This window comes from Ochotona curzoniae, unplaced genomic scaffold (genome assembly GCF_017591425.1).
Source record: "Ochotona curzoniae isolate NIBS_2020 unplaced genomic scaffold, NIBS_Ocur_1.0 contig_1014, whole genome shotgun sequence".
Lineage (NCBI taxonomy): Eukaryota > Metazoa > Chordata > Mammalia > Lagomorpha > Ochotonidae > Ochotona > Ochotona curzoniae.
In genome coordinates, this window is record NW_024464920.1 from 50,988,485 (window position 1) to 51,011,444 (window position 22,960).

The window sequence follows — 22,960 nt, forward strand, 5'->3', positions numbered from 1 at the left end:
TTATCCGATACAGTTTGGAGTACAGCTTGCACAGACCTGGGGACACACTGTGGCTTCTTCCCTAGGGGACGTGAAAGGCCTGCCTTTGGGCTGCACAGGACTGCATTCTTTGCTAAGGAGTACATATAAGGGGATGGAAATGGATTCCTCAGATGAGGGTATTCGTGGTTGGCTTGTCAGCATGACTGAGCGCCCTGAGATCTTCCTGGATGCGGTTGGACAGGATTTCCCATTCCGCAGCTGGAGCTTCATTGCTTGCTTAAAGCAGGAACTAGTTCGTGTTTTCTCTGTCCTCACTCTTGCCCTTCGGTCTTACTATTTTAAGGTTTATCTGTGATTTAATTGAAATAGAGATGTAGTGGAAGAGATGCTTCATCCGTTGGGGTTTTGCTGCCCAAATGGAGTGCAGTGCCATGACTGCGGCTGGGCCAGGCTGAAAGTAGGAGCCTGGAACTCCATCTTGTTCTCCCGTGTGGGTGGCAGGAACCAAGGGACTTGGACTGTCTTCCGCTTTCCCAGGTGCGTTAGTCTAAGGGTTTAAGCCTGCCAGCAGGCCCCGAGGTCACCAGGGTGAGGCAGTGGTGTTCTTTAGCCCTAAGAACCACCAGAGAGAAGCTAGGGAGGAATGTGTGTTTAACACAAATCCCAGGGTTTTAGAGGTTACAGAAGGGGAGGGCAGGAGGGCATCTTCCAGCGGGTCCCCCACCCACTAAGACACTGAATTGGCTAGATGACACATCTGTTTCCCTTGACCTTCTGGTCATGTCTGGGGTCATGTTCCACTGTAGGTAGGGAAGCTGTGCCTCAGGTCACAGGCAGGTAAGCTCTAGGCTGTGCTCATCAGGAGCAATTGCCCACAGCAGCAGGAGCTCAATCTGCAGTGGGACAGCTGGACTCAGTGGGATCATGGGGCCTGTGGGGCCACAGTGTTGGCCCCTCTCCCCCGACCCAACTTTTGTTCATCCTAAGGCTGTCACAGAGTGCCCCGGGCAGGCAGGACAGAGAATGTCTTTGTTTTCCTAAGAAATGCTGTGTGCGGCTTAAAGATGTTTTTTCATTTGCTGAGCATCTCACAAACGGAAGCCTTCTGGAGTGGAGTGAGTTGTACCTTTGCATTAAAATGTGCTTTAGAGCAAATGTCTGCTCTGATTAACAGTGAGGTAAATTTCTCTGTTTCACCTATTTTCCTAGGGGAGAAGGAAGGGGATTGTTGCAGAGACATTTGTTTAAGATTTGTTTGTTTGAAAGGCAGAATTACAGAGAGACAGATCTTCTGTGTGCTGAGAGATCATCTCTCCGCAGATGGTTCAGTCTGAAGTCCAGGAGCTTCTTTCGGGGCCCCCATGGGGTGCAGAGGCTAAGCGTTTGTCCATCCTCCGCTGCCTTTCCAGGAACATTAGCAGGCTTGCAGGTGAAGTAGCCATGACTCAAACCTGTACCCAAATTGAACTCTGATGCTATAGGTGGTGGCTTTTCCTGACATCACTGGTCTTGAGACATTTATTCATTAAGTTAAACATTTTGGTATTAAAAACTACATGAGGGCTAGCATGTTGGCTCAACTAGCTAATCCTCCACTCTAAGCATCGCAGCCAATGTGGGCGTGGTTCATGTCCTGACTGCTCCACTTCCCATCCAGCTCCCCGCTTGGGGCCTGGGAAAGCAGTCGAGGACAGCCTAAAGCCTTGGGGCCCTGCACCTGAGTGGGAGACCTGGAAGAAGCTCCTGGCTCCTGCCTGTGGTTGGCTCAGTTCCGGCCATTGCAGTCACTTGGAGAGTGAACCAACAGATGGAAGAGCTTTCTCTGTCTCTCCTTCTCTCTCTCAAATCTGCCTTTCCAATAGAAAGAAATAAGTCTTAATTATATATATATATATATGTATATATATATTTGAAAATATAAAATATAAATATTTGAAAGATCACATAAGCTGGTCTATTTGTGTTTCTGTAAATACAAATAATTAAAGGATGTCAGAAAGGGAAGGTAATAACTCGAGTGGTTTTAGCCCCTGGCGTGGAGCTGGAGCCCTGACTGGACTCTCCCTGGCCACGGGACACTGGGCCGTTAGCAGCCTCATGATTCTGTGCTGAGCTGGCTTCATGGTAAGCCTCCAAGGGCGGCGCTGACCAGTAAGGAGGTGTGTGTCCAGATGCTTCCTACAGCAGCAAGTAGCGAATACTGGAGTACTGGGCATGTATTTAGGGAACATTATGAAATGTGGAATTATTTCAGTTTTCCAAGTAATGGATAGAAAGAATCCTGTTTTGTAATCAAGTCACATCAGATAAATCAGGGCTTATGAAATAATTGATGATGGCAATATTTATCCATACAGTGCCCTTCGCAGGTAAGTACGTGATGGTGAGCACTGTGAGGTGAAGCTGTCTCCGTAAAGCAGGCCCCGGAAGTGTCTCTACCTTGGACCATTTAGGCTGCATGCGTTCACACAGAGTCTGTGTTCTGCAGGGTCACATTCTTAGACGTGGTCTTGGCCAAGCTGATGGCTGAGGAGCTTCTGGCCCCGGACGAGGTCACTGCGTTTCTGCGCCATGCCGAGTTGCTGGCTGGCTCCTTCGTGGACCAGTGCAGGACCGTGCTGAAGCTGATGTCTGAGTCGGACACCGAGGATGAGGTACGCACATCCTTCCACCGGGGACAGGGAGAGCTTCGTATTCAGGCTCCCGTGAGAATTCTTGTGTAAGAGATTTTAAAAAAGGAAGTAAGTAATACATTCTTAAAATATACAGTCAGGGTCAGCAGTGCCATATTCCTGCCATCCAAAGTGTGTACTGGAATTCTGGATGTCCTTCTCCAGTGGTCAGTGTGGGACATGGCCTGTGCCCCTGGACATGTGCACACAGGAGCCCCGAGCGTGGCCTTGAGCAGCACTGGCCACTCTGGATTCTCATTTCCTCTCCGATGTGAGTTCATGCAGGCATGCATTGGGGCTGTTACCTTTTTATTTATTTATTTTTTACAAGATTTATTTTTATTGGAAAGTCAGATATACAGAGAAAAAGATCTTCTGTCTGATGATTCATTCCCCAAGTGGCTGCAACACCTGAAACTGCACCTGTCTGAAGCCAGGAACCCAGAGCCTCTTCGGAGTCTCCTATGCAGGTGCAGAGTCCCTAGGACTTTGGCCGCCCTCTGCTGCTTTCGCTGGCCACGAGCTGGGAACTGGGTGGGAAGTGGAGCTGCTAAGACATGAATCAGTGCCCACATGGACTGTTACATTTATGATGCTGTATGTATAATGGTTGCAAACACATGCTTTATTTTTGACAGATGCATAATTGTACTCGGTCATAGGGTGTATACATTTTTAAGGTTTCCGTTGCTCTCCCACATCCCCCACGTGCAGGGCCATCTCTGCTGCTCTCCCACGTCCCCCACGTGCAGGGCCATCTCTGCTGCTCTCCCACATCCCCCACGTGCAGGGCAGCTCCACTTCTCTCCCACGTCCCCACGTGCAGGGCCATCTCCGCTGCTCTCCCACGTCCCCCACGTGCAGGGCCATCTCCACTGCTCTCCCACGTCCCCCACGTGCAGGGCCATCTCCGCTGCTCTCCCACGTCCCCCACGTGCAGGGCCATCTCCGCTGCTCTCCCACGTCCCCCACGTGCAGGGCCATCTCCGCTGCTCTCCCACGTCCCCCACGTGCAGGGCCATCTCTGCTGCTCTCCCACGTCCCCCACGTGCAGGGCCATCTCTGCTGCTCTCCCACGTTCCCCGTGTGCAGGGCCATCTCTGCTGCTCTCCCACGTCCCCCACGTGCAGGGCCATCTCTGCTGCTCTCCCACGTCCCCCACGTGCAGGGCCATCTCTGCTGCTCTCCCAGGTGCATTAGTAGAGAGCTGGATGGGAAGACAAGCAGCTGGAGGCTTAGCCAGTTGCACCACAGTGCTGGGCCCTGACTCCTGTTCCTCACTGAAGGCTTAGAAGCCAGCTTGCAGCGAGTGTTCTGTGTCCGTCCTGTCCCCTGGCTTTCCTTTGGATCTTCTCTTCCCTTTTCGTCCCTCTGTCTTCAGGTTAGCATTGTTGTTCCTCTGGAATACAACGAGGCGGTGAAAAGGAATGCCTGCTGATATAACATGGGGGAGGGCTCTCACGGTGGATGAGGGAGAGGAGCCGGGACAACTGGACAGCACAGTGTGTGTGACTGCCTGTCTGTGGGGTTCTGGGCTGCCAGCCCCATCCCTCGGGACAGATTTCCTGTGGGCGTGGCGGGAGGCGTGGCTGGGCTGCAGAGGCTCAGCAGGGAGCTTTCTGGGTAATGAAAATGTTAAGCTTACCTGTGAGTCGTGCACTAGAGCATGTCAGTTACGCCTCGGTAATACTGATTCACACACATTTTAAGTAATAACAAAAGAGGTGGTTGTGCTGATAGGAACAAACAAGCAGAGAGGGAGTGCCTGATGGCAGCGTCACAGTCAGCTAATGGGGAGGTGGGTGGGAGGCTGGCACTCCACAGGGCCTGCCCAGGGGGAGGCGCGGGAGTCAGGGTGATGGCTGCTCTCTGCTGGACAGGTCCACATCTGGACAGGTCCACATCTGGACAGGTCCACATGGCTGGCGGAATTCCCTGCTGCCGAGAGGCAGGTTTTGAGGGTGGCTGATCCCCAGGAGTGTGCTTCTGTCAGGCCAGGAGGGAAAGCCACGCTCAGATGCTTGGCTTCCAGCAGAGACAGAGAGGGCGGGAAGATGCTGTACTTGGGAAATCTCAGCTCCAGACTAGTGAGGGCATGGAGCCTTTACCTGGGGGTTGGTCCAGTCCTGACTACCGGGATGGCAGAGGCGGTCCCCCTGCGTTGGAGTGCCTGAGCTCGGCTCCAGCTCTGCCTCTGACTCCAGCCTTCTGCCCGTGCAGACCCTGGGAGGCAGTACTTTGGAAAGCTTGTACTTTTCCTTGAGATAGTTTCCTCTGAAATGGAAAGCACTGTTATGGACTAGCAGGATAGAGGCTAGTAGGTGGATTCCTTAGGGAAACCAGAAGATTTCACATTTGGAAATTTATCACCTGCACTCACGGCTTGTGCACGTCTTAGAAGTCAGTAAGAGCCGCCAGTGCTGCGGCTTATCAGGCTAATCTTCCTTGTGTGTTACCAGGATCACATGTGGGAGCCTGTTCTAGCTCTGGTTGCTCCACTTCCCTTCCAGCTCCCTGCTCATAGCCTGGAAAAGCAGCAGAAGAGGGCCCACGTTCTTGACCCCTGTACCTGTGTGGCAGCGCTGGAAGAGGCTCCTGGCTTCTTGGCTTTGGAGTGGCTCAGTTCTGGCTGTTGCAGATGTTTGGGAAGAAATCAGTGTATTGAAGGTCTTTCTGTCTCTCTGTAATCCTGCCTTTTCAGTAAAAATACATCCTTTTTTTAAAAGTTAGTAAAAACATTAAAAGTTATTTTAAAAGCCAGGGTAGTTTTTAAGAAACCTGTGAAGTCAGTGTTTAAATGATCCGTGGACCCAGTTGTATGCTGGAGCGGTCTTGTGACGTACGCCATGACTGAAAGGCGGAAGCGACAAGAGCCGCACCTGCTGTGCAGCTTCTGTAGTTGTTAGCTTTGATGTCTGTGGGCTTTTTTTTCATAAGTTATTTATACAGATAGTTTTGGATTCTTATATTAATGCAGTTTTCTGTCTTTGATATGTATTTTTCCCTACTACTTGTTTTCCGTTTTTGATGTGTTTTTCTTAGATCTGGCATGCCTGAAATTCCGTTTCTGAATTTTTTTCATTTTGTGAATGTGACCTTTACTCTGAAAGTGTAAACTATTACTTTTTGCCTTATATTTTCTGATACTCATTATAACATCTGTTATACCATAGATGGTTTAATATATGGAATACTATGTGGAGTACACGAAAATGGGATTCTTTCATTCTGCATACTGGCACAGACTTATATTTTTGTATTGTGGAAGTCATGTTGTAAATAAAGCATTCTTGCTCAGTTCAGGGAATGAAGAGTAAGCAGGTGCTCTTTTGCAGCCATGCCTCGAGCTGTTTCCTGTGCCTGCTTCTACACTGCTGATGCAAAATCTTTCTGTACATCCTGATACAAAATCTTTCTCCCTCCAGCTGTTTCCTGTGTCTGTCTGCGTACACTGCTTCTGTTCTTCCTCCAGCTGTTTCCTGTGTCTGTCTGCGTACACTGCTTCTGTTCTTCCTCCAGCTGTTTCCTGCGTCTGTCTGTGTACACTGCTTCTGTTCTTCCTCCAGCTGTTTCCTGCACCTCTGTGTGCGTACACTGCTTCTGTTCTTCCTCCAGCTGTTTCCTGCGTCTGTCTGCGTACACTGCTTCTGTTCTTCCTCCAGCTGTTTCCTGTGTCTGTCTGCGTACACTGCTTCTGTTCTTCCTCCAGCTGTTTCCTGTGTCTGTCTGCGTACACTGCTTCTGTTCTTCCTCCAGCTGTTTCCTGCGTCTGTCTGCGTACACTGCTTCTGTTCTTCCTCCAGCTGTTTCCTGTGTCTGTCTGCGTACACTGCTTCTGTTCTTCCTCCAGCTGTTTCCTGTGTCTGTCTGCGTACACTGCTTCTGTTCTTCCTCCAGCTGTTTCCTGCGTCTGTCTGCGTACACTGCTTCTGTTCTTCCTCCAGCTGTTTCCTGTGTCTGTCTGCGTACACTGCTTCTGTTCTCCCTCCAGCTGTTTCCTGCGTCTGTCTGTGTACACTGCTTCTGTTCTTCCTCCAGCTGTTTCCTGCACCTCTGTCTGCGTACACTGCTTCTGTTCTTCCTCCAGCTGTTTCCTGCGTCTGTCTGTGTACACTGCTTCTGTTCTTCCTCCAGCTGTTTCCTGTGTCTGTCTGCGTACACTGCTTCTGTTCTTCCTCCAGCTGTTTCCTGCACCTCTGTCTGCGTACACTGCTTCTGTTCTCCCTCCAGCTGTTTCCTCCCTCTGTCTGTGTACACTGCTTCTGTTCTTCCTCCAGCTGTTTCCTGCACCTCTGTCTGTGTACACTGCTTCTGTTCTCCCTCCAGCTGTTTCCTGCACCTCTGTCTGCGTACACTGCTTCTGTTCTCCCTCCAGCTGTTTCCTGCGTCTGTCTGTGTACACTGCTTCTGTTCTCCCTCCAGCTGTTTCCTGTGTCTGTCTGTGTACACTGCTTCTGTTCTCCCTCCAGCTGTTTCCTGCGTCTGTCTGCGTACACTGCTTCTGTTCTCCCTCCAGCTGTTTCCTGTGTCTGTCTGCGTACACTGCTTCTGTTCTCCCTCCAGCTGTTTCCTGTGTCTGTCTGCGTACACTGCTTCTGTCCTGCCTCCAGCTGTTTCCTGTGTCTGTCTGCGTACACTGCTTCTGTTCTCCCTCCAGCTGTTTCCTGCGTCTGTCTGTGTACACTGCTTCTGTTCTCCCTCCAGCTGTTTCCTGCGTCTGTCTGCGTACACTGCTTCTGTTCTTCCTCCAGCTGTTTCCTGCGTCTGTCTGCGTACACTGCTTCTGTTCTTCCTCCAGCTGTTTCCTGTGTCTGTCTGTGTACACTGCTTCTGTTCTCCCTCCAGCTGTTTCCTGCACCTCTGTCTGCGTACACTGCTTCTGTTCTTCCTCCAGCTGTTTCCTGTGTCTGTCTGCGTACACTGCTTCTGTTCTCCCTCCAGCTGTTTCCTGCGTCTGTCTGTGTACACTGCTTCTGTTCTCCCTCCAGCTGTTTCCTGTGTCTGCGTACACTGCTTCTGTTCTTCCTCCAGCTGTTTCCTGCGTCTGTCTGTGTACACTGCTTCTATTCTCCCTCCAGCTGTTTCCTGTGTCTGTCTGTGTACACTGCTTCTGTTCTCCCTCCAGCTGTTTCCTGCCTCTGTCTGCGTACACTGCTTCTGTTCTCCCTCCAGCTGTTTCCTGCGTCTGTCTGCGTACACTGCTTCTGTTCTCCCTCCAGCTGTTTCCTGCGTCTGTCTGTGTACACTGCTTCTGTTCTCCCTCCAGCTGTTTCCTGTGTCTGTCTGTGTACACTGCTTCTGTTCTTCCTCCAGCTGTTTCCTGCCTCTGTCTGCGTACACTGCTTCTGTTCTCCCTCCAGCTGTTTCCTGCGTCTGTCTGCGTACACTGCTTCTGTTCTTCCTCCAGCTGTTTCCTGCGTCTGTCTGTGTACACTGCTTCTGTTCTCCCTCCAGCTGTTTCCTGTGTCTGTCTGTGTACACTGCTTCTGTTCTTCCTCCAGCTGTTTCCTGCCTCTGTCTGCGTACACTGCTTCTGTTCTCCCTCCAGCTGTTTCCTGCGTCTGTCTGTGTACACTGCTTCTGTTCTCCCTCCAGCTGTTTCCTGCGTCTGTCTGCGTACACTGCTTCTGTTCTTCCTCCAGCTGTTTCCTGCCTCTGTCTGCGTACACTGCTTCTGTTCTCCCTCCAGCTGTTTCCTGCGTCTGCGTACACTGCTCCTGTTCTTTCATCTCTGTGTCCACGACGGACATTACTTTGTCTGCCTTCTTAGCCACGCTGCCTATCGTGTTCAACCTTTTTCATTTACTTGGATTATAACTTTTACATTTAAATGATGTATTGAACATTTTCATAGTTTTTTGGCATTTCACTCTATCAGTACGTTAATACTTTTTCATTTGTTCCCTACAAACAGTTTATTTGCTTTGAGGTTTTTTAAAAAATCTTTACAAATAATTTTACAGTAAGCATCCTGATACAAATTATATACTACCTTTGCAATTTTAGACAGGTAAAATGGGATTGTCAATTTTCAGAAGTTGAATTGCTGTGACAGAAAGTATGTATTTAAAATATTTAAAGAGATGTGTAAATAGCACCCAGTACAGTGTAAGACTGTATTTGGTGTAATTCTCCACAAATTGGATTTAATTACCATTTCTCCCTGAAGTAATCATAAAAAAAGAACAAGTTATCTATGTATTTGCCAGGCAGAGTGACAGAAAATGAGAGAAGGATAGATAGCTATATGTAATATGCCCTCCGCCATCCTCTGGTTTATTGCCCAAATGACTGTAACAGCTGGAACTGAACTCACCAAGAGCCAGGAGCCTCCCCTGGATATCCTGCATGGGTGCAGAGTCCCAGGGCTTTGGGCCATCCTCAACTGCTTTCCCAGGGCCCAAGCAGGGAGCTGGATGGGAAGTGGGGCAGATAGGGCACAGAACTGGCACCCATATGGGATCCAGTGCTTGGAGTTGGAGGGTTAAATGATTGAGCCAATGTGCTGGCCCTGATTTTTTATTTGAATATGTTTCTTATATGCCTAGAACTTTAGAAGCCTTTTGTTTTTAATTGTTTAGATGTAATTTTTTAAAGTTACACAGAGGTATTTTTCCATTCACTAGTTGAGTCCCCATATGGCTGGAATGGCCGGTGCTAGGCTGAGTGGGAGCCAGGAGCTTCATGCAGGTCTTCCGTGCTGGTGACAGGGCCTGACACTTGGTCTTACTTCTACTGCGTTCCCAGGCTGTTATCAGGAACTGCACTGGAAGTGCAACAGCCAGGACTTGAACCAACACCCGAAAGGAATGCTGGCATTAGAGTTGTCAGCTTTTCCTCCTACACTGCAGTGCTGGCTCCAGACTTAATTAATTTTGTTTTTAGAACCTTCAGATTTTGTTAAAAGAGCATAAACTGTAGCATCTTTGCTGAAAAACTGAGTTTTAAACTTGCCTTTTTTATTTAGTAGTCTGTAACCCTGGAAGAGTTATCTGTGCTCTCTCATGTCCAGTTTCTTTACCTGTAAAATGGATTGTATTTAAGTGTAAGCCTTGTATAGTGAGTGTTACATAGCTACTTATCCTTAAATGTTGACAATTGTGGTATCAAGAATTGTCTGTATCATTTGTTAGGTTCATATATATGTATATACACACACACATATACACATGTGTATACCATATACATACACATATATATGCAATCACACAGACATATTTAAATAGATGGATCCGTTTCTGTGTTGTGAGCTTTCCCAGGGGGACCAGTTGAGGTATTAAAAACTAAAGAATCAAAGACCTATGCATTTATGTGCAGTAAAGGAATGCTTAAATGAATGTACCAATACATGTAAAAATGCTGTAGGCATAAAGCAATGATTACTTGCAAATCTAGCCACATAAAATTAAGCTGCGGGCCCAGTGTAGTAGCCTAGTGGCTAAAATCCTCGCCTTGCATGTGCCAGGATGCCACATGAGCACCGATTATAATCCTAGCGGCCCCACTTCTCATCTAGCCCCCTGCTTGTGGCCTGCGAAGGCATTTGAGGATGGCCCAAAGCCTTGGCACCCTGCACCAGCATGGGAGACCCTGAAGAAATGATAGGTTGCACCCAACCGCCTCAGGAGGTGGGGGACAGCCACCTGATGTCACCCCAGAGTCCCTTGTGTGGAGCTTGCTCTGAGGGTTCTGCTTATGTAATTTCTATAGTTCTGAAATGCTGTTGATCTCGCCAGTCCAAGGATAAGGAAATCTTTCCAAGGTCCGTTGGCTGATATAGTCCACCTTAGAGTGCATCCGTCCAGAGATTTGATGCCAGTGCTTGGCTGGAGTTGTCGACCGATTTGTTCTGCCCTCCATCCTCTGCCGTGGTACCAGGTCTCCTCTGCAGGCCCCAGTGGACTGCCATGTCCTCATGTGTGTCTAGGTATGCTGTCCACTGTTTCGTCTGTGTCACTGAGGAGGCCCAGCTCTGACACATGCAGTCCAAGGTCAGACCAAAGATCCTGCACTTCTCCCCATGGTTGGAGTTTTGAGTCCAGTGGTTTAGTTGGAGGGGATCCCTATGGAAACCTTATCTATGGTGATCCCAGACTTGATTATTGTGTGTGCTTGCCATTATAGGGCCTGGCTCTGTTCGTCTATCACATCATCCTACACATACCGGTAGTTACAATTGCTGGGTCAATGCTTTCTGACCAGCCCCGTCTCCTACACAAACTGATGGGTGCTACAGCCCACCTAACCCTGCCCACCACACACTCGATCATTATGTACCAGCAGGAGCTGCAGCCTAGTCAGAGGGACCCCCAGTAACTCCCGCTCGGCCCACCCCCAGCCTTGGTTCCTGTGCTTGCCAGTATGTGCAGTAGACTGGTCCAATTTGTCCCAGATCCCATTCAGCTCTCATACATGTCAATGGGCGTTGAAGTCTAACGCAACCCAACTGATTCCGTGTGCAGCCCACACTTGTGCTGGCAGGTATCGTTGCCTGTTTAGCCAGGCCTGCTAGTCCTGGTTCTCATGCCCACCAGTGAGAGTTGCAGCCCGTTAGAGAGGTACCCACAGTTTTCCTACTGGGCCCATTCCTGGTCTTAGATCTTGCACTCTCCAGGTGGTTCTGCAATCTAGCTTGACAGGATTTGCCCCCATTTCCTGTACTTGCCAGCTGATGCTATGGCAAAGTACAACCGGCCTATATCCACTCTGGCTTATGTGTGCACCAGTTGGTGCAGTTGGTTAGCCCAGCCTGACCCTTCCCCTTAACCCACCTTACATGCAGGGCAACAATTGTTGTAGCCTTGCCTGGGCTGGTCTGCCCCATACCAGCTCACATGCTTACCAGTGGGAGCAGTGGTCCAGGGGGGAGTCCCCCCAACTTCCCTTCTGGGCTCACATTCCCCTTTCCGCCCCCCCATCCCCCACTGGGTCTCGGATGTACTGATGGGCATTGCAGCCCAGTCTGGCATGGCCTGCGTCACCTTGCCAGTAGGCGTTGTAGCCTGGCCTACCCCCCGTTCCAGTTGTTGCTGGTGGATGCTGCAGCCTACCCCAGCCCTGCCAGCCCCCAGTCCCAGCCCCAGTATGAACTGGCTGGTGTTGAGGCCCAACCTGGGTTTCGTATACCCTGTTCTTGTCCTCTCTGATCTGCTGGTGGGTGCTACGGACTGGCCCAGCCTGCCCTGCCACCAGACCTGACCCAGATGCACGCGAGCGGGAACTATAACCTGGCCTGGTCTGGGCTGCTCCTAGCTTCGATGCCTGCGCTCACCTGCAGGGACTGTGTCTGGATGGAGGACTTCCTCAGGCTCCTCCAGCAGGTCTCCTCCCAGTAAGCCATGGTTATTTCAACTATGGTGTTTTACAGGATTCCTGTGGATAAGAAATTAATATAATTCAGGGGATACTTGCATCTTTGAAGTAGAATGCATCTGCTGGAATGTCTTCAAAAGAAAATATTTGCATAAATGTGATGTTACGAGCTAGTGGTTTGGAATATTCACGTCGCTGGTAGGAGGCATTTTTGTTGGGATGATGACTTTCCTTACTGTTTATTCCACGAAGACATGAGGACACATAATTTTACGTCCTTGGTGGCAGATGTCTTTGGTTTGTCAAAATGATTATTTGTGCCGTAGTTAACATTTCAGTCTCTGAAATTTGGTGTCCTCTCAAGTTGTGCTTCAAGCACTAATGTTTTAAAGTATTTGTTGTGATATTTCTCTGAAGTTATGCATACCACGGAGATCACTGGCTTCAGATGTACTGAGACGTTCTGTTTTCTCTTCTTTTTAGGAGGTCCTGGCGACAGTTAGACTCCTGGATGTCCTATGTGAAATGACTGCTAACACTGAGCTGGTTGGCTACCTGCAGGTTTACCCTGGCTTGCTGGAAAAAGTGATTGGTGAGTCAAACATGGCATGCAGGTACTTGGTAAGAAGTCTTGGATTTTGGATTTGACATGTTGTAGTGCAAATTCCAGCACGAGTCCTTAAATTGCCGTGTGTCCTGCACCCTCCGAGAGGACTTGGTGGTGTTCCGGGGCAGCTCAGGCAGAGAGCCACAGGCTGGGAGAGGCTGTGGCTGTCCCTGCACTTTCCTTCTGTTGGACCCGGGGCCCTTGGCAGGCAGGTGGGGCTCAGCAGGCTTGCTCTGCAGGACACGCAGGGAGGTGTGTTCCTTTGCAGAAGCTGTCGCCATGAGGGGGGCAGGACAGGTCTCGATGGTGATATATCGGTCAGTAAGTTTTCTGCAGGTGTATGCATTGAGCACCTAGACCAGGGCTTCACACATCTGACTCTTGGAAGAAAACTTTAAGTCATTGGTTGCCATATTCCATCTTTGCTGAAAAGCTTTTCGCAAAATAATCCAGGACAGCGTCCCTGTCGTGAGCCATGCCTGAGCGCGCTCCTCACTGCTGACTGTGGGTGCTCTCCGCAAGGACTTTGTCTCGAGGCCTGGATGTGACGGGAGGGGCTGTATACCAGCTCATAGTGAGCTCGGGGGGCTCCTGGGGATGCAGTCAGTTCTGTTTTGAATGTGACACATTTAGTTAAAATTGAAATGCAAGCTGTTAGCCACTGTGGAGGGCTGCAGGAGGACAGGGTGGGGCAGTTACCAAGATACCTGGTTCTGTGAGCCAGTTGTCTCAGCGTACAGTTCAGCATGCTTGCTGAAGTTAAATTATGTAGACATCCTTAGATGCATTCCTGGGGAGACGGTATGCTTCCCCAGGCCGCCTGGAGGGGTCTCTAAGCTCGACAGTGTGTTTTCTGAGTGCAGCTAAAACGTGTCTGGAGGACACACTCTGGCATCTGACGTGTTTGCCCAGTGAAGGGAATGAAAAGCAAGATGGGGCCTGTGTTCAAGTGTGTTCAACTTAGCTGTCTTTCGTGAAGAAGGAGTACTGAAACCTTTCCATGGAGAAGATGCTGGAGGTGTGGTGGCCTAGCAGCTGGAGTCCTTACCTTGTATGCGTCCCATATGGGCGCTGGTTCTAACCCTGGAGGCCCACCTCCCATCCAGCTCCCTGCTTGTGGCCTGGGAAAGCAGTCGAGGACGGCCCAAAGCCTTGGAACCCTGCACCCCTGTGGGATACCCAGAAGAGGCTCCTGACTCCTGGCTTCAGATTGGCTCAGCTGCAGCCATTGCGGCCGCTTGGGGAGTGCACCAATGGCCAGAAGTTCTTCCTTTCTGTATATCTGACTCTCCAATAAAAAAAGAAAATAGATCTTTAAAGAAAAAAGAAAAAGATGCCTGAGAACTGTTACCTCATTTTTTTTTTTTTAAAAGTAGAAAATCCATATAAGGGTATTTGTGACTCATTTTGCAAATCTGAGGCAGAAAATTTGAAGAAAAAGTGGAAGGGCCTTCTGCTTGTTTCTGAGGGCCGGCATTTGGTGTCATGTTTAGGAGAGCATTCGAATGTCCGTGTCCCCCGTTGGAGTCCTGGGTTTGCGTCCCAGTTCCAGCCCGACATTGGTGGCTTGCCAGTGCCTGAGGCAGTGATGGTGGCTCCCTGGGTTGGGTGCTGCCACCCCAGGGGGGCCCTGGATGGAATTCCTTACTGCTGGCTTGAGCCTCAGCCCAGTCCTGGTCATCGCAGGCCTGTGGAGAATGAGCCAAGCACATGGGGATTCTACCTTTGTCTGTTGAATAAATAAATTGAATTTTAGACCATTAAAATAAGTGAGATTTGTTTTGGAAAGTTAGCACAAAATGCTAAACATTTTTCCATGGAAAACAAGTTTCTGTTTTTGTTATAGATCTTTTACGACTGGTTCATGTAGCTGGGAAAGACACCGGAGACCTCTTCAGTACCTCTGGCAGTGTAGACGCAGGCGACGTCTCCAGTATGGCTGATGGGTTCAAGTCTCACCTCATACGTCTCATTGGGAATCTGTGTTACAAAAACAAAGAGAACCAAGACAAGGTAGGTGGTGGGTAATGTGTGCCACACATGCATGACTTTGTTTAGCACATAGTGCTTGCAGTATTTAGTATATTCAGGTTTTTGGAGTGAGAGCTGAGGTCTTAGGAAGTGGGTTGAGAGAGATAACATGTATTTAATGTACCATCAACATGACACATACGTAAACATAGGACATAAACTCGTGTCACCTGTTTTTCCCTCAGGTAAGCGCCTCATGCCTGCTGCTCTCCGGGTTTGTCACTTGTGCTCCGCGATGCCTGTTTTCCCTCAGTGTGTCTGAACCAGCCTCCTTTCTTGTGGAGTGTTGATTTTCTGCCTAAGCTTGAGCGTTTCAGCTGTCTTAGGTCATGGAGATGACTGTCGATAAAAGCAGATCAGAGAATGTAAGAGGCATTTCACAGCCACCAGCGCTACAAGAAAGAAAGGCAGAGTGAAGTAGGTTACGTCTGTACCCTGGGTGACAGCACCATCTGCTGTGTCCTAGGCGTTTCAAAATGGACAGAATGTTTGAGTATGAGCTGTAGGAACTCAGGAGTGTGCATCTAGAACCCTCTTGAACAACTTAGCAGCAATTACCTTGGTCATGTGAGAGACTGTCAAAGACAGCAATAAAATACTCATGGGACAGGCACTCTTGTCTCCTTGGAAGTTTACTTTGGGCCACATTTTATTTCATTAAATATATCTTTGGCAGATTATATTTTCCGTGGTGACTGCAAAAATACTTGTTATGTCACATTGTTTTCATTTGAACGACACTTCTCCCATATCCAGGGTCGGCATCCTGCACTCTGTGTCCTGGAAGGAGGCAGGGCCTGGGACTGCCACAGACATTATCCAGGGCAGGGGTGATCCTGGCTCACTCCCTGTGCAGCCCTCAGCCAGGCGGGAGCTTCTGCTTCTGACTGCTTGTTAGTCGCCAGCATCTGCGAGCAGCAGATCCCCAGGCTCGCCTGGCTGTGGTTTGATGTGTCTGCTGGAAGGACAGAGGAGCTGGGCAGGGCGTGGGGCAGACGTGGGCAGAACTCCTGAGGTGACTGGAATAGTTCTTGTGGAGGCTGGAAAATGTGTTCTTTCATTGTTATATGTAGATATAAAGATAAGACTGCTAATTCCCCTTGGAAAACCACTGGACTGATTTTTGTAAAAGATGACAGAAAATGAAGCACTCGCACCTTGATAATGACAAAGCTTGCATTTCTTGAGGAGCACAGAAGAGGTGGTTTTTCTTGTGTTTAACTATTCTATTGTTGCTAATTTGGATTGCCTTCTTATGGGAAAAAAATGCAGTAACCCTTAAAAGGCTTATGAAATGGTTCACTGAAGTGGGGATCCGATTGCACCGTAGGTAAATACGGAGGGTGCCCAAGTGCCGGTGTGGGGAGCCCAGTGGGCTCCCGGGAGGCCCATGCTGGGTCTGCTCGGACGGTCACTCAGAGCCCCACTGATTTCTGAGCAAACACTTCAGGTGCTTATTAACGAGCTCATTCTTTGATTATGAGAATTCCTCTGTTTCCCCCATTTTCTTACTTGTGCCAACATAAGACCCAAACCTAAAAGCATGACCTCTGGCTCCCCGCCCCCCAACCTGTTCCAAAGACTCTGAGACAACAGTAAAATTTGACTTTGAGTGTGCTAGAAGCTTCTTTTTTCTTGTAGCCAACTCCTAAATTCATCTGGATGCTATGAATATTTGCTTAGGTCATTGCTGCCTCCGGGCTGGAGTTCATCCTAACACTCAGGGTTTAGGGAAAGGGGGAAGTCGACAGGCAGCAGATCTTTATCAGGGAATCGTTATTCCTCACCATGTTGTCTGGGTGGATTGTCCCACTGACACCCAAATTAGGACCTAGTGGGAAATTTGGTTGTGTCTTTGCTCCAAGACTGAAGATCCGAGTCAGGACTTTAGTATTTGTAAAATCTAGGCTAATTTGGGTTCATCCTTCACCCAAAGGAATGGAAGTGATGATTGATCGGCTTCGTGTCTCTGTGTTCCTTAGAGAGTTACAGGTATTATCCACTTTAATCTGTGTGTCAGGCTTGCAAAGCAGGTTCTGCTAACCACATTTTCACGAGAGGCCTCGCAGGGAGTGAGCGGCAGCGCCCGGCATGGAGTGTGGGTTTGTTTGCCTGTGCATTCCCAGGCCTCATTCTGTGCCAGAGCTCCTCTACTTGGAGGACTTTCCAAGAATGGAAGCAAAGCCTTAAAGTAGACCTCCCCAGAAGACTTCAGGACTGTGGGTCCTGGGTCCAGGGCGCCTGGTTAGCCAGCATGTGAGACTCCTTTATTGGAGCCTGGAGCTCTGGCGTTCCTCTCCTCTCTACTTCCATTCGCCAGCTTGTTGGGTGGGAGCTGGCACGTGCTGAGCCTTCGGCGTTGACTGGTGAGGTGGTCCTTCCTGTGAGGCATCTACGGGAGCGCGTGTGCACCATACTAGCCCTAGCCTTTTGAGCCAGAATTCTAAAACTGGTTCCCACACAAACGTTTCTAGAACCTTTGTGTGCTGTGCAGTTCCTCTTAAGTGCAGTTAAAAATGTTTGTTTATTTATTTATCTGAAAGGCAGAGTTATAGACAAATAGGGAAATCTCCCATCTGCTGGTTCACTCTCTGGTAGCTGCAGAAAGCAGGACTGGACTGGCTGGAGCCAGGACTCGGGACCTCCATCCTGGTCTCACCTAGGTGACAGCGGTGCAGGCTTGAGCTGCCAGGCTTTCGCATGCCCTCTGCAGTGGACTGGGCATCGCAAGCTTCCTCACTCTGCCCAGCTCTAACCCCAGACAGAAGTTTTGTGAGCCCATGAGTCTCTGTGCCCATCCTGGGCAGTTAGTGTGGTGCCCGCCTGGGGGATGTGGGCCTTCCCATCACAGAGTGGTTTTCCAATCTGTGTTAGTCTGTTAGAGCCTTATGACCTTTGAGGGAAAGGGCGGGAAGGTGGGAAGGACCCTCATCAATGGCTGCAGTTGGGACTCAGGGCTTGCTGCGTGCTCTGGGAAGGACAGTCCCATGGGGAGGCCTATGGTCAGGGACGTGGGCGATGGGATTCTGGCTGAAGGTGTCAAAGTACCCCTGCTGCACACAGGAGTCCGGAGTTAACTGTGGCAGTGATTGTCGTTCTTTAAGATTTGTGTCTCTAGACAGCCTTGAGGGTCAACGTGCTGCCTTCAGACTGAAAATCTGCTTGGAAATACATGCTAGCGTGTGCTCCCAGGAGGCCTGAGTGCCTGGTGGAGTGTGCTCTTACACCTTGTGAGGCGCTGCCATCTCCTTACTGGGGCGCGGGGTGCTGGTAAACCCTTGCTGACTTCTTTTCTACCTTGTTGTTTGTGCTCAGCTTGCATAGTATTTCCTTGGCGGGGCTGTCGTGATTAGTTGATTTTAAAGCTGCGGGCCTCACTGCGCATTCTGCTTTGGTTTCTGTTGTGGGATGTACATGGATATTCGTGTAGTAAAGCATTCTTTGACCGCGTCTCTTTCAAGATAAGGAATGTGTATGGTTTGCTTTATTCCCCATTCTTCTTTACTTCACTGTTGTCGTAACTTCTTGAAGTGAACGCTCTGTTATAAGCAGAGCCAGTCAGGACTTTTGTTTCATAAAGCCACGCGCAGTTGGGTCCTGCGGTAGGTGCGTGTTCTCCATGCTGGCTTCCACTGTGGCTGCGCCTGTCGGATTGGGCACATGGTGTGTGGTTTATCTGCCTTGTTTCCCACCAAGCGTTGTGTGACTGCCAAGGGCAATGCACCGTGCAGTCATGGGTCTGCCCACCTTCTGTGGCAGCGCCCTGGTTCTGTCCACTTCCTCTCTGTTGTCCTGATAGACGCAAGTCCCAGTGCCCCACATCAGCATGATCAGCCCATGTGTCGCTTGTGTGAACATGGAAAGTTTTTGTGCACCCCAGACAGCATTTTTAAAATGTCGGTAGTGTATGTAAGATAAAATCCCCCCAATTCAGAATTATCACTTCGAGAGACAGACTCTTACATCTGTTTTACACATTGCATTGTTCCTGGCATCTGAATGCTACCTGGCGCAGCATAGGCTTTTGATATGTTTTTGAGTTAGAATTTATTGTGAAGGACTCTTGCTGGACACCCAGTGTGTGAGAAGGCTGAGTGCAGTTGAGGTGCTGAGGAGCTGAGGCAGGTTTTTGCAGGAAGTGAAGTTCAAGCAAGTATCAGAACTTCAGGGTTTTTTTCTTGTCATTTTGACCACAAATGGTTTTGAGTTCAGTATCTCTTTGGTTATTTTACAGTATAAAGAGCTTAAGTGTTTTCTGTGTGGATTCTAAAATCTTTTCTACCTCAGTTCTGAGAGTTGGTTCAGTAACTTTTAAATTGCAGACATATATCTTGTCTTGGTTGGATCGTGTGTGTTTTTTTCCCTCTAACAGAAGCAAGTCTCACGGAATCCTGGCTTATTGATTTCAAGATTGAATGTTCAGGCAAGATCTGGCTTGCTTAGAATTCCACTTCTTTGTAATGTAATCCCAGTTCAAGAAATATGTCAAAATTCATAAATCAAGCTGTCACCATTAGTTTCCTGAACTTACAGTTCCTGTTACAGTAAATGAAACTAAATTCCTGTCTAGAGGACACCTATCATGGTTTAGTTTGTTTCAGCTGTAAATTTTTGTTTTAAAGACGTAAAAGATGTTCTATCATTTGACTCCAAAACCTTTTTTTTCTGTGTCTTGTTGTATCAGCCTATTCTTTGCAGGAAACACAAAGCAAGAACTATGCTAATCACATAAATACATTGTAGTGATGTACCTTTGTCTGTTTATTGCATGCTAGCTAGGTGCCAGGCCCTTGACTCCGCCTGCCTGGTGGAGTTCCCACCCTGTGTGTTCCTCCTCCACAAGCTGCAAGCTCCTTGGAGGCAGCCAGACCATGTCTGCTTTCACCCTGTCGGGTACACCTGGCATGGGCCATAGTGGAACCATGTCTGCTTTCAGTGGCTTGCATGGATGGCAGCAGGGGGAGGTCTGGTTCTTCCCATTCTTACTCCACATCCCTGCCACAGGTCCCTTGGGATCTTGGACCAGCTCCATGTGACTCTGCTGAGTGTCTTCCCAACTTGATCAGTCCTGGGAGATGCAGATCCAGCTCTCAGTTCCTGCCCAGCATTCCTCATTGTAGCCGCAGAGGAGCTAATAAGGTTTCTTTGGTGTTGGTGGGGAAGGCCACATGCCAGGGACACACACTTGTAAAAGCGTCATTTGCCCCACACTGTAGGTACAGAGAGGAAGATGCTGGGGAGGAGCCTACTGCTTGGTGGAGCCCCCTTCCAGCTGTCAGGCTGCTGTGCGGGACCTGACCGTGGCACCTGGTGGAGCCCCCTTCCAGCTGTCAGGCTGCTGTGTGGGGACCTGACCGTGGCACCTGGTGGAGCCCCCTTCCAGCTGTCAGGCTGCCGTGTGGGGCCTGATGGACCATGTCCAGGTAGCAGCACCTGATCGAAGACTCAGGAAGGGATGGCCACTTCACAAGCAGAGTGACTCTGATCCTGGATGCGAACATGGGGTCTAGTGAAGATGTTCATCATTTTATTACTTAGCCAATTGCAGTTTCACGGCAGGGACCACGAGAATAAACACAATAATTGAGAGAGTTGTTTTAACAAAATATGTTTGCAAAAGGAAAATGGTCTAGAATTCCTGTTTTTCTCTTTGAGAATATTCTGTTTGTTGGTGACTAAAGTGATTTTTTTACTACAATTTCAGAGTCTCTGCACCATCCCAGCCCTGTCCCAGGCCAGCATTGGTGAGCCTTTGCAGCCATCCCTTCAGTTATAGTGGTGATGTGCAGAGGTTTACAAACTAAAATCATACAGTCTCTGGGACGACTCTGTGTGTGTGTGTGTGTGTGTGTGTGTGAGAGAGAGAGCAATAGAACACGTGAAGATTCTGCTTTGAGGGCTGCCAGCGTGCCTTCCCCGCAGAGGCCAGGGCCGCCAGCGTGCCTTCCCCGCAGAGGCCAGGGCTGCCGGACACCCTCTTGCCGAGGGCCTGAGATCCCTGCCGCTCCCATGGCTGATGGCAGTCAAGAGCTTCTGACACTGTGAGATCTCTGTCTCCCCAGGCCTCATGTCTTTGGTTAAATAAGAAAATGCTGTGATTTCAAGTGTTGGAAAGTAGTACTCTCCTTTTATTAGAAAAGGTGGGACTATCTGTCACACATCAAACACTTTTGATCTTTAGCGTATTTTTTTTTCCTGGCAGCAGCTGAAGTTACATGGAAGAAAGTTATGTTCTTGTAGACTTTTTCCTTAGCATTTGAAGCTGTTGTCTAATTGCTCCTCCGCCCTTTCTTTTAAACTGTTTACTGTCTTGTTCTAGTAGAATTAATTTTGAACACATCATACTCCAATAGAACAAGAGTGATAAAAAGCAGCAAATGTGCTACGTTGGCAGGGGGCGAGAGTGCCTAGTTCACTTCAGCTGGTATGTGTTTGCCAAATGGCATATGAGCTGGTTTTCTAGACCTGGGGAGTGCACCAATGGATCTGGCCCAATGCTCTCTCGAGGGGTTCGCAGTGTGATAAAGGAGACAGGCATGCAAATGTGCTCTTTGAGGGTCAGTGGAGTGTGAGAGGTGTCCAGACCTGGTAGTTGGAGTGAGTGCTCCAGGTGCTTGGTACAAAAGGGGATCTGGGCCCCGGGGATCGGGCCTGGAAGGGTGAGGAGTGAGGCAGGGGAAGGAGAAAAGTCCACCCTGCAGGCTGTGCAACTCCTGAGAGCAGGTGTGGGACTGGGGCCGAAGATGGGTGCCTGCAGGAGAGTGGCTGGGAAGTGGCTGTGCACACCCTGCCAGAGGCCAGGCCGCCTTCGCACACTTAGCACTTAACTGAGTTTGGAAAGTCCTGTCGGGCTGTTTCACAGGCAGTGGCTCACTCTGCGCTCTGTGTCTTCAATGGGTGAAGACAAACTCTTCTTGGAGGCTTCCTGGGCCTCGAGTCCTTCGCATCGGTTCCTCTTACCCTCTCTGACCTTGCTACCTCGTCTCCCTTTCCTCTTGCTGTTCTTTTTCCCAGAAATTATGTTTTTAATTTGACCTCATCTTTTGTGGAATGGCTTTTGCCCATGGAGGTCCTGTGGCCCCGGCCTGTGGAGCTGTTTCCACCCCAGGGTTTGAGTCTTGTTTCCATCCACAGGGTCCCAGCCGCTCTCACAGGGCTTATGCCAAAGGTTCTGCCACCACACTGACAGTGTAAGTTGGAACCAGTTCATGGGAAGGGTCTTTCCTGGTCTTACCTCAGTGTCTGGTGGTAGTCGCTATGGAGTGGCAGTCTGTGGAGGCTCTGTCTGCAGCTGGAGGCTGTTCCCTGTCACTCACTGTCCTTCGTGGGCCAGAGCTGCCTGCTCCTGCCTTGTTGGTGTTGCTGCAGGTCTGTGAAAACCCCAGCCTCCTGCCCCTCCGGCTTCTCATTGCTGGTGGGGATGACTCCCAAGGCCCCAGCTGGAGCTGCCGGGGGCCCTAAGCAAGGGGAGCCCCCCCAGCCATCTGGCATGGTAGCCCCTTGCCTGCCTTCTGCCATGTGCTGCATAGGGAATTCTTTTTTTTTCTTCTTTTCTTTCCTTTTTCCTTTTCCTTCCTTCCTTCTTTCCTTTCTCCCTTCCTCCTTTCCTCCCTTCTCCCTCTCTACCTCTACCTCTCCTTTTTCTCTTTTTTTTTAAAGGAAAAAGTCAATTTAAATTGCAGATGTTTCTGCGTACTTCTAGGCAACCCCTCGTACTTTGCCTTCTGAGTCTGACTCTTCATCTGCGAACTGGAAGTCATTTCTCAACCTTCGTATGTTGAAAGTCATTGATAATAACACTAACAACCACCGTGTTCTGCTGTGTCCTGCCAGCCGAGTGGGCAGGAGAGGCCGGCCGCGTGCCTGGGCGGAGGTGCTTGCACAGTGGTGCTGTGAGCAAGCATTGAGCAGTGCCCCTGGGGGTGCCAGGAGTGTGCACAGGGTGGCTCAGTGGCCAAGTCCTCGCTTGCATGTGCTGGGATCACATATGTGTGCAGGTTCATGTCCCAGCTACTTCATTTCCCTTCCAGCTCTCTGCTTGTGGCCTGGGAAAGCAATGGAGGATGGCCCAGAGCCTTGGGACCCTGCACCCGTGTGGGAGACCGGAGAAAGCTCCCAACTGCTGGCTTCAGATTGGCTCAGCTCCAGCCACTGCAGCTGCTTGGGGAGTGAACCAGCAGATGAAGATCTTTCTGTCTTTTCTGTAAATCTGCCTTTACAATAAAAATAAATGAATCTTAGGGAAAAAAAGAGGCAGCACAGGCTGTGATCCCTGCTGGATCCTTCTCGCTTGGGAGCTGCCCAGTTAGCTCTGCCTCCTGCCAAGCAAAGGTCCTGCTGGCTGCCTTGCGAGCCT

At 49.6% G+C, this 22,960-nt stretch overlaps 1 protein-coding gene across 1 annotated transcript in view; it reads left to right on the forward strand.

Moving 5' to 3' along the window:
* Positions 1–22,960, forward strand: part of ATXN10 (ataxin 10) — a 126,201-nt gene that overhangs the window by 49,990 nt on the left and 53,251 nt on the right. The window contains exons 7-9 of the mRNA XM_040987435.1: positions 2,471–2,636; positions 12,450–12,558; positions 14,420–14,586. Coding sequence (XP_040843369.1) covers positions 2,471–2,636; positions 12,450–12,558; positions 14,420–14,586 — 442 coding nt within the window. The remainder of the gene's footprint in view (positions 1–2,470; positions 2,637–12,449; positions 12,559–14,419; positions 14,587–22,960) is intronic.